The 20105-nt window shown below is 44.6% G+C and overlaps 1 protein-coding gene across 1 annotated transcript in view; it reads right to left on the bottom strand.

Moving 5' to 3' along the window:
* LOC308051909 (urea transporter 2-like) overlaps nt 1–20105 on the bottom strand; it is a gene marked incomplete at both ends in the record, with an annotated part of 45480 nt that overhangs the window by 14783 nt on the left and 10592 nt on the right. Inside the window, 5 exons of the mRNA XM_080362558.1 lie at nt 13312–13516; nt 14867–14916; nt 16376–16510; nt 18137–18284; nt 19142–19334. Coding sequence (XP_080218684.1) covers nt 13312–13516; nt 14867–14916; nt 16376–16510; nt 18137–18284; nt 19142–19334 — 731 coding nt within the window. The remainder of the gene's footprint in view (nt 1–13311; nt 13517–14866; nt 14917–16375; nt 16511–18136; nt 18285–19141; nt 19335–20105) is intronic.

The raw sequence follows: 20105 nt of genomic DNA, 5'->3' as shown, positions 1-20105 counted from the left end.
AACCTAGCACTAACCCATGAACCTAAGGGCCTCGTCCATGCATCTTTTAAACCCCTCCAGAGATGGCGACTCCACCATTGCCCTGGGCAGCCTGTCCCAGTGCTTCACAACCCTTTCCATGAAGAAATGTTCCCTCATATCCAATCTGAACCTTTCCTGCTGCAACTTGAGGCCATTTCCTCTCATCCTAAATGATAAATAATAATAAATAAATACAGTAATAGTAAAAGAAAAATGATACAATGCAAGTATGTAACCACTAGAATGTGTGGTCCCAGCAGTGAATGTCAGAAGACGGACACCACAAGCACAGTGTGTTCAGTAAAGAAGCAGAGATAACAGGCGGGCACAGGAAAGGTTCTGGAAACAGGCCCTGGGAGAAGGAACAGGAGCAGGACCCCCTCAGGGATGCTGACCATTGAGGAAAGAGAGACATTCCCAGCAGCTTCCAACTTAAATATGGAATGTGATACTCATTGTATTGAACATTTTTGTTGGCCAGTTTGCATCAGCTGTCCTGGATCTGCTCGTCTCTGCATTATACACCTGCTTCCTTGCAAAACATGAGAAACTGAGGGACAACCTTGACTTCCCTACCAACAAGCATCAATATCAGTGAATTCTTGCATTCTTTCATACCAAGTCCCAAACACAGGAGAGTTACTAGAAGAAAACAATCACTCTGTCCCAGGGTGCTCTCTTGTTATTCTTGAACTATATTCAAAAACAACGGGACCACGCTAACTAGCAGTAAGAAAATTAACTAATCTCTTGGAAAATTACCTGGCTTCAGCCAAAACAGCACACTGCCCTTTGATGGAGATGTTTCTAACAGGAGATTGCATTTGTTTTTTCTCTCCAAGAGTAGAATTTCTAATAACATTTGTCAACTTAGTATTGCTGCATGAACAAACCTTCATAAAAAACACACCAGTGTCATTGAAACCAGCACCTTTTCTGCTCTCTGTGAAAGGGATGCAGTGCACGGAGCAGGCAGGATTTGCTGTTGGGCTACCCTGTTCCCATCTCCGGAGTGATGTGTTGGCTCTGCAGGCTCAGCAGCTGCCTTCCCCTTCCAGAAAACCAGGTTCAGGTCTGCTCTGTCCGATTCTGGCACTGTAATGAGGTCGTTGACATGTTGGAGGAGATTAATAAAAAAGTCACTGGCTTGTAGGTCTTTGATGGATGTCTTGGAGAGATGCCTTGTTTAGATTATCAGAGAGCTGGTTAATAAGTAACAAGATCAGACTCTGCTGGTGCCTGCATGGGAATGAGGTCCCTGGCAGCAGCTTGCTCTGTCATCTAGAGGCAGAGGAGTGATGTTCTCCATTGCCATGTGATAGGCTCATTGGACCATAGGTGCATCCAGCTATGGGGAAGGTTTAATTACTGTGGCGATTACCTTAGGAAATCCCTAGATTTCTAACAATTACTTTCTAAAAAGGACTGGGCCAGATCCCAGATTGGATGCTGGAATCAGCTCCAGGAGCACCTGTGTGCCTTAGCCAGCCAAAGCAGTGCTGAGGACGGAGATTCACTATAAGACTGGTGCAGAAGAGAGGGCATGGTAGAAAACCTCCTAGGTGTAATTCAGTCCATGTCAAGCCAGGTGCTCCCTGCTAAACTTCCAGTGCTGAGCATTCTAAGGTGTAGGTATCTACTCCTGTCTTTTGGGATTCCAGGTGAGAGGAGCACAGAAGCAGAGGCCATTCCTTGTCCAAAGGATCAAGACGTGCCATGTGTCTGTTATTTACTGAGTCCAGCTCTGGGGTCCTCTGCATAGGGCAGATATGGACCTGCTGGAGAGGGGCCAGAGGAGCCACAGAAATGATCTGAGGCTGGAACAGCTCTGCTGGGGGACAGGCTGAGAGAGTTGGGGTGTTCAGCTGGAGAAGAGAAGCTCTGGGGAGACTTTATTTTGACCTTTCCATACTTCAAAGGGGCCTGTGAGAAAGATGGGGACAGACTTTTGAGCAGGGCCTGTTGTGATAGGACAAGGGGTGATGGTTTTAAACTAAAGGAGGGAGATTCGGGCTGGACATGAGGAAGAAATTGTTGTCCCTGAGGGTGGTGAGAGTCTGTCCCAGTTTGGCCAGAAAGGTGGTGGATGAACCATCCCTGGAGACATCCCAGGCCAGGCTGGATGGGGCTGAGCAACCTGAGCTGGTGAAGATGTCCCTGCTCATGGCAGGGGGGGCACTGGGGGAGCTTTGAAGGTCCCTTCCAACCCAAAATATTCTATGATTCCATAACTCTCTGATGTGCAGACTGATCACGCAGGTAACATAGGTGACTAGCTACTTGCCTCTTCATTTTAGACACATGTGAAGACCACTTGGTGCTGAGCGGAAGGCAACTGGGGTTGGTGTCTAGCACATAAGTCCCACATCATGAAAGAGAACTGAATCCATGGCTTAACTCATCAGCTCTCTGCTGATGGAGCTGGTTGATGTGTTTCTTTTGCCTACTGTACTCTGTAGGAAAGTGGCTCTTTGATCTAGCCCAGTGGTTGACATGAGCAGAATAGGCATTTGTAGCTGGTGGTTAGTACCTGAGCTGTCCCGGAGAAATGCCTGAGTGATCCATGACTATGTCAGCTTGCCAAGCAGGAGCCATCTAGTTGTGTTAACTGGGTATAGTGCTTGAACTCATCAGATCTGCCAGAAAAGACTCTTAGGGCCCTAATTCAGCTTCACACACTGTATCTCCACACCCCTCTCATGGCTCAGAAAACCAGTTGGTAGCAGATTACCATTACGCTGCTGGTATTGCCTGTTCTCCTCAGCTCAGGTTGCACTGCAAGAATTAGGTCTGCACAAGGAGTGGCATCAGTGCTTGGACTCCAATAGGAGCTTTAAAGTTAAGTAAATCCACGTATGGACCTCTGCGGATCGCTTAAACTCGAGTTCTGGTCTACAGGTTGCAGATGTGTGAAACACAGCCAATGTTTGTAGGCTCCTTGTCATTCCTCATTGGCAGGGAAATCACTCCCTGGAGCTGAGCTCCTGTCTCTGGGTGCTGCTGAGAAGAATGTGGCTTTACCTTCTTACTCGCCACATCAGATGTTTGTACAAATGGATAAGATCCCCGAGCCTTCACTTCTCCAGGCTGAACAGTCCCACCTCTCTTGGCCTCTGCTTTCACAACAGGTGATGCAACTCCTTAACCATCTTAGTGGAGCTTTTCTGGACTTGCTCATTATGTCCCCAGCCTCCTGTTCCAGGGAGCCCCAAACTGGTCACTGTACCCCAGGTACGTCTCACCAGTGCTGAGTAAAGGGGAAGAATCACCTCTCTCGATGTGATGACAAAGCTCCTCTTAATGCAGTCCAGGAGGCTATTTGACATCTGTGCTGTAAAGACACATCGCTGCGTCATGGTCCACCTGGTGTCCACCAGAACCCCCATGGCCTTTTTTATTAATACTAGGTTGTCTTCCAGTTTGGTGGCTCCCAGCATTTGCTGGTGCATGGATTTTTTACTCCCCAAATGTAGAACTTTGCAACTCTCCTTGTTCAACTTCATGAAGTTCGTGTCAGCCCATTTTTCCAGCCAATTGAGGACCTTCTGGATGGCAGCACATACCCTCTGGTGTACCAGAAACTACTCCTGGTTTTGTACCTTCCACAAATTTGCTGAGAGTGTACTCTACCCCATCACCTCAGTCATTAATTAAGATGTCAGACAGTTTTGGCCTCAGTATAACCCCTGGGCTATACCACTAATGACTGGCCTCTAATTGGAATTCAGGCCACTGACTACAACCCTGTAAGCCCAACCATTCAGTCAGTTCTCAGTCCACTTCACTGTTCATTCATCTAGCCCATACTTCATTAGCTTGTCTATGAGGAAGTTACGGCAGAGAGTGTCAAAACCAAATGATGCTTCAAAACTGCACCAATTACTTAGGACCATAGGATAAGACATGCTGGATGGGACCTTTGCATTTCATCTGGTCTAGACTGATGGTCTGTAAGGCTGACTTTGACAAAAAAAATTATAAAATAATTAACTTGCAGAATTTTTTGCAATCTATGGTTTGTCTGGAGCGTTAGCAATGGAAATGAAGGAATGGCTGGAGGGGGAGACAACCACATGGTGTGTTGAGGGACCATGATGTTCAGCCCCAAGCCAGCTGAGGAGGCAGCTCCTTTGGGCAGGTATTGGCTGAGCCATACTGGAGGCAGTAACATCTTCAAAACTGTGTCTGTTGGCATCTGTGGCCATGTTTCTTTTCATCATCTTGTTTTTCTGAGCTGAATGGAAAAATCTGTTTAAGCACATAGCACCAAGGGGTCTCTCACAATCTTGCCCTTGTTTGCTGAGGGAAGAAGTTTTGGGTTCATACAGGGTGGACCAAAAGCCAGGCTGGTGTGCGCAGCTTCTACTCCTTCATTTTGGCCTGTAAAAATTCTCTAGAGAAATCTGAGATTTGACATTCCTCTGTGTGACAACTGGATGGTGTTTGGCAAGTGGCTGTGGGGATGGCTGGAGAGCAGAGCCATCTGGCTCCAGTGTCCAGCTCCCTCTCGTGGTGTGTCTCCAGCACAGTCACATGCACAGTTATGGAAATCGGAGCAAATATTCAGATGTTCCATTTTTAGAGGCCTCATAAACACCAGTTCCCTGGTCCTTGTACAATCAAAACTCAACATGTTCTGAGCTCATGCGAGGATACTGCTGCTGCTGTACGCTCCCAAGATACACAGTTCTCCTAATGCACAGACATCACTTCCGTCAACATGATCTAGTTGAAGATGTCCTTGCTCATGGCAGGGGGGTTGAACTAGATGACCTTTGAAGGTCCCTTTCAACTCAAACTATTCTATGATTATATGATCCCTTGCCTTCTGCTCTGGAGCCCCACTGTCCTTCCTGTCCAGCCTGACCTGCTCTCAGGACTCACCTTCTCAGTCCATGAGACTGCTTAACTAGTATCTGGAAACTCACTGATGAAGAGCCACAGTCTCTCTCCCCTGAGACAGGAGTGGGGCAGGAATTTGTGAAGAGTGGGTTGTAGGTGTTTTATGGTGAGAGTAACAAGTAAAAAGCTCTACGCTGTCATGGAAATGAGGTGCCAACCTTAGGCAGAGGTTCAGGCTCTCTTCCTGTAGGCTGATGCTCTGAATACTGGAGAGCTGGATTAGTGAACAACCCATCTGTTTTAGTTGTAGAGTTTTCAAGATATTTGTTTAAAATATTACTGCCAGTGGGAGTGAAAAATTGCTTGGAAGTGAGTTGTTAGTAGTTGGCCAAAGCCAACATGTGCCAAGGACCAGGCTGGTGGTTCAGTACATAGGTAATGATGAACTGCCACCTGGCATCATTCTGTTCACTAGTGTAGAGGTGGCCGTGGTGTCCACCACAAGAAATGTCTCCGACACCCCCAAGAAGGACCAGATAGTTGTATATCTCATGAAACTCAATGAAATACAGGTTAAAGAATAGCCAAGCACATTCATCTGGCTGGATGTCCTTGTTTAGATTTGTGTTCCCTGCGCTTTTTCCAAGCTGCACTGACACTTTTATAAGTCATGGGAATTTCTCTAGGCTCGCCTGGATGCCCGCATAAAAGAGCACACATAGGACCTCTACTGGAAATTATTCTCTTGGCCATCCCGATCTTACATTCAATTACTTACCAGGACCAACTGGCTCCCAAGAGAAGGTGGACTTTGGCTGGAAGGCACCGGCCTCTGGTATGGTTGTCTTCAGCTTCAGCGACCTTCATATCCTGTCCTCTCTCCCTGCTGTATGTGTCTGTTCTAGAAGCAGGAGCATCCATTCTGCCCAGCACCTGGCTTGATCTTGTTCTTTTCTTTGCAAAACTCTCCATTTCACACCATGAGTCTGACCCCTGAGGCTGCTTGTTTTTCTGGTTGCCTGTAGCACTGTAGACTGCAACACCCATATTGAAACATCCCGAAATGCTAGATGGTTTCGGAATCCCATAGTTGACCGTATCACTGTATTTTGGAACTAGAGAGGAAATTGCAACTCAAACAATTCTGAAATCCAGCATCAAACTCCTGTTCTTCTGACTTCAGGGAAAAGCCCAAACCCAAAGAGGTTCGCATTCCAGACCTACCTCAAGACAGCAGAAGCTCTACAAGAATGACAAAACTGGCCAGATTCACCTCATTTTTGTGGCACAAAACCACGATGTTCTCACGCTGCTTCATCCACTTTTGCAATTTCAGACTCAGTTCACTTTTAACATCCCGGCATCTCAGGTTTGTAGAGTTTCATGCCCTTTATCTTTCCTATGCACTGATGGTGGGAATGTAAGTTTCTACCAAGGCATACCTGCTTTCAAGGAAATAATCCATTATACATTGTAGGAGATGCATGTGTTGAGCCTTAACAAAGAGCAGGATACTATAATATTTCCAAAAAGAAACTTTTCCAGCATCTAAATACCAATGTTTACTATATTTTCTTGTGAAGTAGTTCTTAAAAGAAGTGGAAGGTGCTGTACAAAGCATGGGTTTGCAGCTCTGATCAATGAGAGAAAGAGGACTGGCAGCATCCAGAATGAATCATCAGCAGTAGGATCAGACAGCAACCAGGGCAATGGACAGATGCAGAGTTGCACTGGCTGTGGAAGGTCATGGAGTTTTGTAAGCAAAACTATACAGCAGCATTTTTATGCACACGCACCAGCAGACACAAATCCATTTACAGTAAAGATGCACATTTTGTAGCAGACAAAAGAAAAAAAGCAGTTATATCTGTTGGATAACTCAGTTTCTTGGAACGGAAAATGGCCTAAACAGGATTCAATCAACAAAAGTGAAATAAACTCACTCAGCTGCAGTAAGAAACATTGCTGGCTGATGGTTTGTCATCATCTTTGACTCTCTGCTTTTCTCTGCAACCAGGAGTCACTGCTTGGTTTCTGGCTGAGTGGTTTTGGAGAGCAGAGATCTGCAGATGACAGTGCAGCAGGGCTGTCAGCACTTGGCTGAAGTGAGGGGAATGTGGAGAAGCAGGATCAGGTACAGTCTGGGGTGCCCTGGAGTGAGGGGATGAAAAACACCACATTATCCCAAGTTGCACAGGTCAAGGATGTCTCTGTCTCAGTCTTTGCCTTTTGCAGTTCAGTGCATAGCACAATGTGATGTGCAGCTGCAGAGTTGTGCAAAGCAACCTTCACCCCCGTGGTTTTCGGGTGGGTTAAGTAGCTGGATGTTTTTGGAATGGCTCCTACATGTAGTCAGCACTGGTGAGACCGCACCTTGAATCCTGGGGTCAGTTTTGGGCCCCTCATGCCAAGAAAACTCTTGAGGTGCTGGAGCGAGTTGAGAGAAGGGAATGGAGCTGGTGAGGGGCTGGAGCACAAGTGTGATGGGAGCGGCTGAGGGACCTGTGGGGTTCAGCTGGAGAACAGGAGCTGAGGGGAGACCTTCTGATCTCTGAATTGCCTGAAAGGAGGTTGTAGCCAGGGGGATCGGGCTCTGCTCCCCAGGAACAAGCGCCAGGAGCAGAGAAAACGGCCTCAAGTTGCGCCAGGGGAGGTTGAGGTTGGATCTGGGGGACGATTTCTTCCCCAAAGCGCTGTCGGGCATTGGAATAGGCTGCCCAGGGCAGTGCTGGAGTCACCATCCCTGGAGGGGTTGAAAATACATGGACATGAGGTTCTCAAAGACATGGGGTAGTGCCAGGGGTGGGTTAATGATTGGACTCAATGATCGTAAAGGTCTTTTCCAACAAAAATGATTCTATGATTCTATGTATTTGGTGCTTCAACACTGCTGTGCTAAGTGAAGCTGCACATTTTGCGAGCATGGATTTGGATGTGTCTGAGTTATCTGTGCAAAGGGCTGTCCCTGGAGAAGAACGTGAGGATGCATCTCCATGACAGCTTATGGTGCTGAATGCACTGAGGTAACTGAAAGTGCTCAGGAGGTGCTGAGCAGTAGCTGGAGGTCCCCAAACTCTCTGCTTATTCCCAGGGAAAGTGTGGTGGAAGAAACCTTGGCTTCCCACAGAGCTATCCCTCGTCTTCTCATCCCATCACTTGGATGTGTGAATTCCAGCTGTGGTAACAGCTGCAGGAGTTTCTAAAAGACCCCCTGAGAACTGTAAAATCAACTGCGACTAAGGGTTTGTTTCCTGTTTGAACTCCTTCCATCTCCCAAGTCAAAACACGCCCTTCTGTTGAAGGGGGAGTGAGGGGACAGTGTTTGTCAAACAGATCTCACGCTCAGAGTGGTGATATTTCTGTAACCCTGGCAAATGTGATCTACATAAAAAAATGAGTCAGCCTGCAGTGCTGGGGAATATGTCTGTCATTGTAGACTGGAGATATCTGGCATGGACAAAGCACAGAGCAACTTCCCAGCAGCTGGAAATTTTAGAGGCTTATTTTATTTGGACATGTTGTAAAGCTCTGGGTTTTTCAGCTTGTGGTGAGGCCCTCTGTTGCTGGAGTACCCTTTTGGAGCATAAAGCCCCTCCTGATGTGTTCTGGTGGCTGCCAGGGTGCTGGCTGGCTCCACGCACAGGCTGCCTAGGAGCTGGGAGGGGGATGTTTGTCCTCCCTGTCCAACAATTTCACCTTCCTATTTGCATCGATCTGTAGCTGCAGGTATGAGAAGAAGGGGTGTTTACATTGCTGGGGGGCTGAAAACATGGCAATACTGTATTGAACAGAGCTGGGAAGGAATGACTGGGGCTCTTGCTCCCTATAGAATGCTGCAGCCGCTTCACCTTGTCACTGTTTGAAAGCATAGCATCAGGTTTTCCATCCCTTTGGCCTTGAATATCCTTCCTGGGCTAAGAGGTATCATCGTCTCCTATGGTAGTCTCCCTCTGTTTCTGTCTGCTCTGGACCCCAGTAGTACATGACCTCTACTACAAATAATGTCCACTGAGAAGTCAAATCTCTTCCACACTCCCTCAGTGCAGCTTGGCTAATTGTTCATGAAGAGTAATTAACAGGTAAGTCATTCTGGAGTCATCAATAGATAAGCCAGGACGTGTAAAGCACTTGTCTCAGCTTTTTCCGCAAGTGCTATTCACTTGTGTCTATGTGAGAAGAGCTGGGAATGTCCTCTCTGAGTCTTTTTTAAAAATTTATTTTTATTGTTTTAAAGGAGTAAGGAGCAAATAGAAGAGTAAGAAAAACAACATTTGGAGCAATAAAGTAAATGTCTTTCTTAGAGCCACATGGTATATATAGTATTTTCACACTGGACTCCACATATGGTAGACCAGACAATCTTTTCTGTTGGCCGAGGGGGCCTCTTGCAATTTCTTTGTGTTGCTTTATCTAATCCCATTTATTGCTGCTGTTCAAACTTCTGAAGGAAAATTTGCAGGAGGTTGTTTCTATATATGCAACTGCAAGACCAGGCATCAATTTATATAAGAATATTTATTTCACCTTATTTGGAGGTGAGGTGGGTGGAGTCACTGCTCTAGCTACAGAAAAAGCTTTAGTTTTTAAGCTTTTTCTTTTGCTTGTTTTGGTTTGTTTGGTTTTTTTCTTTGTTTAATGGGCACATTTATTTTATGTGAAATCTCTGGGAACTGGCTAAAATTATTAATCCCACTGAAAGCTGTACATTTTCTTTTCTTGATGAATATTTTCTATAAAGCATGATAGACAGCGGGCTGCTGGGGCTACCACTGGTAACTTCAGTTAGTGCCTTTATTGCCTACTGCTCCCTTCCAGGAGACAATTGATTTGTTTTGGCTGTTTTCAAGAATTATTAGTGCTGGCTATAGCTACTCAAGTCTTTTGATTAGCTAGAGACTTAATAAAGATGTTTATACCCTATTTTTATGGAAGACTTCAACTCTAGAAATTACTTTACTAATTGATTTCAGAATGGATATACTTGTGGCTGAGGAATGAATGTCTGCAATAGCTCTTGCAGGACAAATTCTTTCCCATAGCCATATTGTGCTTGGACTTCACTCTTATTTTTAAGAAAACAAATAATGTGCTTGACATAACTAATCGCAGTTGAGGTTTTTCTTCAAAAATATCGCTCTAGCATTATTACATAGTATTTCTGTAACTTTGTGTTGCCGTTATTCAGATCTTTAATGCTGGATTATGTGTGAGCTAAATTAAACTGTGCGGAGCAGATGACTGGATATGAGGAAGGAATTGTTGTCCCTGAGGGTGGTGAGAGCCTGTCCTAGGTTGGGCAGAGAGGTGGTGGCTGAACCATCCCTGGAGACATCCCAGGCCAGGCTGGACGGGGCTCTGAGCAACCTGAGCTGGTGAAGATGTCCCTGCTCATGGCAGGGGGGGCACTGGGGGACCTTTGAGGATCCCTTCCAACCCAAACCATTCTATGATTCTGTGTACAATTCCTGCTAGTTTCATGTCCTTTATTTTTTTCTGGCTGCTACAGAAAGAAGGTGTTCAGACTGCTGTGTGTCACCTCGTGTGTTATTCTGTCTGTCTTTGTTTCTCTACAGCAGCAGTAGCATTGGGATGTCCCTGATCATGCAGTCTATAGCGACCATACACGACCTCTATTTCAGTAGCACTGGTTTGCTGCCATAACGGTGCCAAAGGCAGCTTGGCAGCAAGTTCTCCTGCAGCTCTCTGCTTTCTTCCCTGCCTGCTGACACCTTGTCTGGTGGAATCTTTGCTTTTTTTCTGGGGTCGCCATGCAGGAACAAGCAGTTGCACATGCAGCCTACAAATGCCCTTTAAGACCGGCTGAGATCATTTGCAGCAGTCCTCTGTGGCAGCTTAAGGGCTTAACTGCCTGTGTCCAGCACCTCGGTCATGGGCTGTTTTTTTTTTGCAAACAACCTGTTTCTCCTAGATTAGCAGTTTCTATCCCTTGCTTTTGTGTTACAGAAACACACTTGGTGTTGCTGAACCCCTTCTGCTGTTCAGACCCCATTTCTCCATGAGTCTGCTGGGATTTGCATGGGAGGTTTTGATCACTATAGCGTGTTTGCTTTTCTGCTTGCTGCCATAGTAAATCTCTCAGGTCTTCCTCCCTCTAACAGACGCAGGTCGGGTGTTGAGTTGTGGTCAGTCTCATCCCTCTTATTTTTCCCTGGGCCAACAAAAATCTCACAGCTATCATATCAGGAACACTGCTGGGATTCTTGGTCTTCTGTTAATCTCCAAGAAGACCTGTGGCATGTGGGAATGTCAGCTCGCTCCCTTGATGCCTTTCTGGATGCCATGTGTAAGCTCAGGTTCAGAGGTTAAACTGAGATCTAAAATGTGACAGAGGTGTAACACGGGTGCTCAGGTCTGAGGGTGCAACAGGTTATAATGGCTGCAACGCTCCTCTATCCCTAAACATTCAATGATAGGGTTACCTTGGCTACTGAAATTTGGACTTCATGTTGGAGTCTGTTCTCTCAAGTGGAGTCTCAATCTGTCATCAACCAGATAGGAGAGGAAATAGGACCTAAATTTCACTAAAGTCCCCAGAATGGCCTAATCTGATTAAAAAAAACATCTCAAATACTTGTATAACACTGTATTCTTGTCTCCCAGACTGACTTTCATCGTGGATGGTCCTTCTAGGAGACATTCAGAGAAGCTGACAGGTGCTGGTGCAGCTGGTCTTTTGCTTGTAAAGGCACAAATGGTCCCACAAGCAGCACCCAGGCTCACCTTTTTTAAAAAGGCTCACGTACTGGGTGAGAGCGGAGCTCCCCTCGGCTCAAAGACCCTTAAATGAATTCACAAAACAGCCCTATGCCAAGAGGCAGAAAGGACAGCGCCTGACCTGAATGCTTGTGGTTGCACAGGCTCCTTGCACTTCAAATCTTCAAGACCTTTGGGTCTGTGGTTTTAAACTGAACACATGGAATTACTTTGGAACAAGGAAGCCTTTCTGTCAAGCTTGTTTTGAGAAGGTTTTGGACAAGAAAAGTCCTCGTTGGGGAAATTGTCTCTTCCCTGTTGTAAGGAGGTGGAGAAGGAATAAAGTGGCAGTGTCCCCCTTGCACTTGATGCCTGTTAGAAACCAGCCCCTGGGGAGAATATTGGCAGGACTGTCCTCAGCTTCCCCTGATTAACTCTGATCATGCCTTGTGAGGTTCCTCTGGGGTGAGTCAGACACTGGAACCCACGAGAAGATCACACAGAATCACAGAATCCCAGAATGTCAGGGGTTGAAGGGACCTGGAAAGCTCATCCAGTGCAATCCCCCCATGGAGCAGGAACACCCAGATGAGGTTACACAGGAAGGTGTCCAGGCGGGTTGGAATGTCTGCAGAGAAGGAGACTCCACAACCCCCCTGGGCAGCCTGGGCCAGGCTCTGCCACTCTCACTACCAACAAGTTTCTTCTTAAATTTAAGTGGAACCTCTTGTGTTCCAGTTTGAGCCCATTACCACTTGTCCTATCATTGGTTGTCACCGAGAAGAGCCTCCTAGTCTGTTACCCAGCAAACAACAAGGCGAGCCTTTGACTTGTTCGTTACTGGTGGCTTAATGCAAGAGAACTGCTCCCCTAGGAAAAGGAGGGAAAGAACCACAGTATCTGACACTAGCAGTAAATGTTTATCTCATTCTTTACATTTTTCCCATTTCACACTGGGTGTGTGTAGGGATTCAGTCCCGCTATCCTGCATTCAGCAGGAGGGAGATCTTCAATATCTAAGACAGAAAATGACACAAAGAAAAGAAAAATGTTTGACCATTGTTAGCTAGTCACTTTTATAGTCTGATTAAAGCATATATATTCACACCTTCGTTATCTTGGTGCTTAACGGGGACTCAGGAGATGGCACCAAATATTGCATGTACTCTGTAAGAATATTTATCCGTGTATGTTGTAGCTGTTGGGAATGATTAAGAGGGGTAGACATTGATGGGACACAAAAAAGGAAGAGATCACTCTGTTTATTCCACTTTCAAACATATATATTCCTAATTTGAAGTGTAGTTCTTACATTATTTGCTATTATTAGACACCAAATCCTTATCATATTTATTTTGTTAAAATACATGTCTGAAATTAAATACAGCCTCTTGTCAGCATTAATGTTCTTCTGCCTATTCTTATACTTATTATTGGTAAGAAGTGACTTTCAAGTGAACAGCACGTGTATTGATAAGGCAGCCATTATTATGCTACCTTGATGCTACTTGGAAAGTTTTGCTCAAGGACAAATTGTGTTTTTCCCAGAGCATGTGATACTGAATCCCCAGCCTGCAGGCTGCTGCTGAAGGTGATGTTTATGGTTGTGGTGTCCTTGATTAGAATGTGAAAAACTTCCCCAAAATCATACAGTCATGGACATTTGAAATCAGTGAGCGTGACGGTTTTTCGGGGTGCACAGGGGGGTGCCTCCTGTGCTTATTTTTGAGTCACTGGAGGGTTTCTGCTCCTTTTGTTTCTGCTCTTCTCTCCTGCTCTCTGACGCTCTTCTCTTCATTCTCAGGTAGTAGATCCGATTGGCTTCTGGGTAGGTGACTTTGCAGAGCGGGATTTTGTAGATGGCTGGGTTGTCTGAATTTATCAGTAAAAAGAGGAGTGTGGAGAAGCAGAAGGGCCAGGTGCACAGCGGCAGCCCAACCTGGGAAGAGAAAGGACAGACAGGCAGGTATATTTTGATACCACTTTGAGCATGTTCCCTTTGCTAACTTCTGCCTGTGGCTAAATTCATGCATTTGAGAGCCTAGGAGAGCCCTGTGCTTTCCCTGGGGATAACCTCACATATAGGATCGCCCATTCAGATCCACAGGAGGATGCCCAGATGTAGGAGCTGGTTGCGAAGGACCTACATCTGAGCTGGATTTCTGCTGGTCCCTGGAGGACTGGGAAGCTCCTCTGATACCAAATGTCGATTCAGCTGCTCACACAGAGGTATCTGGTTTATCAGAAATGTGTGGGGATACATAAGGTGTTGTACATTGGAGACCTCAGTCCTTTTGGAGATGCAGCTGCTGGCCAGAATGGCACTTGGCACCAATTTTTAATCGGGGCCCAGAGCTCTGCTGACTGTAGTGAAGGTGAAGACATCCAGCTCACATGTAGCTGCTTAAATTCTGTAATGAATGAGCTGAATCCTACCCTCACTGTCCTGTAAAATGTTGTATAATGAGAGTAGTATCCACACATATTCACCATCCTCAACACCTACGTGTTGCTGGCATTGCATCCAACCCTCAGTCCTGCTCTGTAACACCCACTCTTGACCTGACTTGAGGTCTGCCAGAAAACAAGATCACAAGGAGAAGTTAATGTTCTTTTTTTCTGATGTGCCCCAAAACCAGGTGTGCTTAACAAAGCAACCCATCTGCAGGAACCTGCATGGTATGGAGTGCATGCCAGATGAATATATTCAATGCAGAAAGCTGCTAGTTATAAGTATTTTTTCTTTTAAGTTACTAAATCAATTTTATTAAAATATGGTTTTGCTTTAATCTCTCAGATCTTAAAGAAGAAAAAAAGATTGGCATTCCTGACTTCACCTGATTCTTGATCTGTCCAAATATGTTGATTTTGTATTTAAGAGAACAGCCTCACCCTCATTTTAGTTCTCATATGCACATCAAATAATGTCTGTAGGCAGGGTGGGAGGAAGACCTCAGAAACAGCAAATATTCAAAATATTAAAAAATATTGCCTGCAAATGAGTGGTTCATCTCAAACCACTTGCTGTTGCTGGAATTCACATATATGTGCACAATCCTGCTGTGGATGACGTGCTGCAAAGCCTTTGAAATCGCATTATCAGCTACAGAGTCTGCAAGTTAATGGTTCAAATGGCAGAGAATCTGTACAAGACCTGCCATTGGCTGTAACATTCTCATTTCATTGCTGTCAAATCTGACACAGAAAATTTTGGGGCACTTCCTCAGCATCATATCATAACAAATCAAACTACAGCTAAAACAAACAAAACAAACCCACTTAAACTTACCACAGAGAGAGTATTAGCAAGAGCTGCTCCGGAATAGGCACAAAATAATGCTAAGAAAAGAAGATCAAAGATAGATCAAGATGAGGAAAATCTTGCTTGTCTCTCCAAAGAAATTATTAGAAATAGAAATATTGTCCAAATGCACAGTAAAGTATCCTGCCAGCTACCTGATGAGAGGATTGATATTATAATTCAACAATTAATTCTTATTCCCCAATGATGCATCTGGCCATTTGGACGACATTTGGTCCTATTGCTCTGTAGAGATGGTGAATGAGGAATGTGGTTTTTTATCAACAGCAAGTGATGGTGGTATATCTTTTTTCTTTAATTTCTTTTTAGTTGGCACCACCTAAGCTGTGTACAGTGGGGGATTACATAGTTAACCTTGTCCTGGGAACTGGGTCGGCCAAACCTCAATTCTTGGGGTCAGTTTTGAGCCCCTCACGCCAAGAAAGGCCTTGAGGTCCTGGAGCGAGTGGAGAGAAGGGAACGGAGCTGGTGAGGGGCTGGAGCACAAGTGTGATGGGAGCGGCTGAGGGACCTGGGGTGTTCAGCTGGAGAACAGGAGCTGAGGGGACACAGGGACACACAGAAACGGCCTCAAGTTGCACCAGGGAAGGCTGAGGTTGGATCCTGGAACAATTTCTTCCTGGAAAGGGTTGTCAGGCATTGGAACAGGCTGCCCAGAGCAGTGCTGGAGTCACCACCCCGGAGGGGTTGAACAGACACGGAGATGAGTTTCTGAGGACCACAGTTTAGTGGTGGACTTGGCCATGCTAGGTTAATGGTTGGACTTGGTGATCATAAGGGTCTTTTCCAACCTAAATTATTGTATGATTCTACATTTCTGTGAAATTCTCCACCAGTATTCGTCCAGTAGCTTAAAACCACAAGCAGTTAGCAGTGGGCTTCCTTCCCTCTGAGGTGGCAAAGAAAAGGAACCCAAGGACAAAGTAAAGAAGGGAAAGCTGTGGAGCACTCCAGAAACTGTGATCAGGACAGAAACCCACTGAAATACAATTGTTTGAAGGATGGGTGAATCTTCATGAGAATTTCAAATACATTACACTGTTCTTAAACTCCTTCCATAGGGTCAGTTTTTGGCTGCTTTTGGAGACAAGGTCTTTGGGTAGATGGATTTTAAACTGACCTTGTGCAACAGCTCTCTTCTTATGACACACTTCCTCTAATGATACATATTGTTATGAAAAGGCTGCTTCTATGTATCTGTTGATTTGCTAATTTGTTGAAGTTCTGCTCAATGCAAAGCTTGTGCTCCTTTCACAAACAGTACTGACACCCTCTCTAGATGTTTGTAGGCTATCAGGGCCTAAAGGCCCTTCTCTCTGTGCTTGCATCTTGCACATCCAAGCCAGCACAGAAATAGCTCTTGAATATTACCTAGTGTTGCAGCTGTCATAGCCCCATGTTGACTCTAAAACTGTTCTACTGACAGATTGCCTGGCTGCGTACATTTTTTCTCCCCTTTATGAAAAAGATACGTACCACAGGCAAGTGCCAGCAAATGAGTCTGCCAGGTCAAGGCATAGAACATGCCCCCAATCGCAATGCATGCGAGTGCACAGTTGTAATTGTGTAAGCCAAGGTAGACACTATTGAATGGTGATGCGATGCTCAGGGCTGCAAGACAAAAGGCAGGGCTGTGTGGTCAGGTATGAGAGGTAACTGCAGGAGGAGTCATCATTTTCTAGGAATGCATCATCTCTTCTTTATGACATCTAGACAAATTCAACCATGCTCACACATGTGTAACACACACATGAAGACAAGGGGTGAAATCAAATGAAGCTCCTAGTTTTGGAGCTCTAATGATGTCCGTAAGGTTGGAATTTGACCCAGTTTCAAAGGTTTATTTCAGGCAAAACTTTCTGCACATGTGCTCAGTGTGTTGTAGTTAGTCCTCCAGATGGAAAATCCAGCCAAAGTTCTTACCTGGGTGTCCTTCTTTCAGAAAACCGTGCTCACATATACTATTTAAACCTCATACATACCCTGATCTTGAAAATCAGAGGCACAGCTGAGTGTCTTTTGTGAGCATGAGCACGGTTTTCCATCTCTTTCTAGTGGCCTTTGCTAGATGTGGTCTAGATATTTAGATGTGGTCTAGATATTTAGATGTGGTCTAGATAACTAGATGTGGTCTAGGTAACTAGATGTGGTCTAGATACTAAGTGTCGTCACTGCTGTGGAAATTCTCCACTGGGTTGGGAGCTGAAGGTCTGCTCCAAACCACACAGGTACTTCTGCAGGATTTCTCAGAGGCTTCAGAAGTAACACTAAAAAGAAGAGCACAATATGTAGTGCACAGGCCACCTTCGTGCTGCTCTTAAGATTAATACATTTCCTGCTATAATGTCCTCATTTGTCTTCCATTTCATCGTTATGCTTATCCCCAGATACTTTCCTCTGACATTTCTTTTCTAGATTAAATGTCAGACTTGTAGAAGACTTGCCAAATGGTCTTAACTGTACAAATAATAGATAATTTTTTTTAAACCAAACCAAGAGCAACAAAAAAACAACAAACCAAACCCCACAAATGTAAGGAGGCACCTCACATCTTCTACAAGTGCTTGAGAGCACAGAGAACTTAATGTTGGGTGACTGTGTCTTTTCCAAAGTTGTTTTCTCAGACTACACTTATTCCATCATATTTTTAAATTACAATTGGTCACATAAGTGGCATTAATCTTTTCTAACTACAAGGGTCAGATACATCTCTCTTAGCTTAAGATTGTTGCTCTGGTTAGTGGAGAGAGACCATTCTGAGTGGCATTCATACAAATCTGCAGCAGGACAGAATGAGCTGCATCCTAGAAAAGCGTTTCTTTCCATTGATTGATCAGCTCCTGAGGTACACATCTGCATGTAGTGATGATTAATAATAAAATGCTTGTAGTGGCAAGAGGTCAGTTCTGACACTATTTTGCTAGGTTTCCTTATCATCTCTGTGGGATTTGTCACATCCAATGGCAGGATGGTCAAGCGAGGTGTAACCAACAACCTGCCTTACAAAACTTACAAATCTAATAACAAATTCGAAGCTCAAAGAAAATCTTCTTCTGTTCTTGCTTTCACCATGTTGTATGACCTTCAGTAAGACCTTCCAAATCTACAGACAGTTTCAAAAATTGAGTGTTGTCCCAGGTATGTCCAAGCCCATGCAACTCCAAAGTCCGTACAGTCATATAATGGCCAGCAGAAGGATATCCTAGTCAAAAAATGACTTTGGTAAATATTTCTTACCTGCAAACATTCCCACTGCTGATCCAATTGCAGCATGTAAACAAATAAGTGGGGACGAGACAAGTAAAGCAACAAGGAAGATGCCTCCAGTCCAGGGGTTTTCACAACCATATACTTGACCAACACCAACTGGGATGGATTGCAAGAGCTGCAGCAACCAGTAGAAAAGGTCTTGTTATTGCATCTCTTTACTCAGAGGTACACAGCACTTATTTTGTCTAAGCTATTGGTTAGAAAGGAAGGAAGCAACCCTGGGACTGATGAGTATATGATGGCTCTCATGCCCTTCAAACCAGAGTTAGTTCACTGTTTGATTTGAACTTCATCAGTCAAGATGGACTTTCATATCTTTTGGGATGGTAGTATGGTGGATAGGGGAATAGGGTGTTTTTATTTTTTTATGTGACTTTAGTGAGGGATAAAAATTGTAACCTTCCTAGGCAATAACAGTCTGGTAGGACTGTTTGATTTGAGTTTATGATACATTTTATGAAGCACATCAGTTATCCTTATGCTACTTTGGGAAGGTGATCATCCAGATCTAGAGTTTGACCTGAGGGGACTGGGTAGAAATGAGTTTCTGTCCCTTCAGAATCCTGATGTTCTGTATTTTCACATTGTCACTGACTGTCTTGCTGATGTTCTTTAACCACATCTGGACAGTGTGGGTGTACATCCAGATGAGCTTCTGCACTGAGAGCACTCAATACTTGTTTTGGTGCAGTCCAATAGTCTAATTTTAGGTGAAGTGAAAGGGTTAGCAGCTCTTTTCCCTCTGGCTCATTAAGCCTTTCTGCTGGATCAGCCAGCAATTTTCTAGGGCAAAAGCCATAAAAATGGCACTGTCCTCTATGGGCTGAACTGAGCCATGTATTTCTGTGAATTGCTGCTGGCTGTATGTATCATATAGCCATTCTGACCCATGTAAAATTGTTACCCCAAGCTGAACGCCTTCACGCTTACTTTTTTAATGGAATAGCATTGATTTGTAGGAGTGAAGCTTACCAGTGGCACATTGATTGTAGACCAGGTGATGTTGGGCACTGATGCTATGGGCTTGATGAGCGTTGTAGGGAAGAAGGGGTTGTAGTGTCCTGTGGCTGCCAAGTACAAAGTCACAGCAATGTTGAAGGGCAGAGTGAATACAGGAAGGTCCCATTTACTGAAGATGGATCCCAAAGCGCTGGACAGGATTGGACTGAGAGAGAGAAGGAGAGGAGAAATGAGCATAACTTGTTCATGACATTGGCAGTTGTGAAACATTCGACCACTTTGGTCATAAGCTCTGGTAAATTATTTAATATTTCTATATATCTATATCTGTATCTATATAGTGTATATATATCTGTATCTATATGTATATATATCTGTATACATATATATACTTTTAATAGTCTGAAGGATGTCAGAAGATGGTCCTGGAATAGAAATAAAGCAGAAGAGTTGATCAAAGAAGGTGGAAAATCTGTTAAGAAAGATGGAAAATATTTACTATTTTAACCGCTACTTGGAGGGAATGGGGCGTCCTTAGGACATATGGAGCCTAACAGAGCTATGAAAGGTGTGCCACGCATGACCCTTGATGCTCCTGATCCTGTCAATGGGACTGATGATACTGTGTGCTGCCTGGGTACCACCCAAAATTATATGCCATTTTCTGACAACTAAGATTCCTTCTTACGATACATAATTGAGTATATTTAACACGTAAAGTATTTGGGGTCACCCTCAGAATATTTACAGAACGAACAGTTAAAAGCATGCAAATCTCGAGACACCACGACTGTTCCCAAAGTTCCTGGCTGTAGAATCCAGGATGTAAACTTCACCAGATCTGTTTTCCTCAGGAGATTTCCAGACTGTAAAGTGGGTGTACTGCATTAATGGCTTTGTGGCAGCATATTGGCAAGATGATTTTTTTTTATGAGGCCCAGAAAAGATGTGGAGCAGAAAGGACAGGTCCCATCCT

Source organism: Nesoenas mayeri (genome assembly GCF_963082525.1).
Source record: "Nesoenas mayeri genome assembly, chromosome: Z".
Taxonomy (NCBI): domain Eukaryota; kingdom Metazoa; phylum Chordata; class Aves; order Columbiformes; family Columbidae; genus Nesoenas; species Nesoenas mayeri.
The sequence above is the reverse complement of the archived record's forward strand: the minus strand, read 5'-3'. Positions and strand labels throughout refer to the sequence as shown.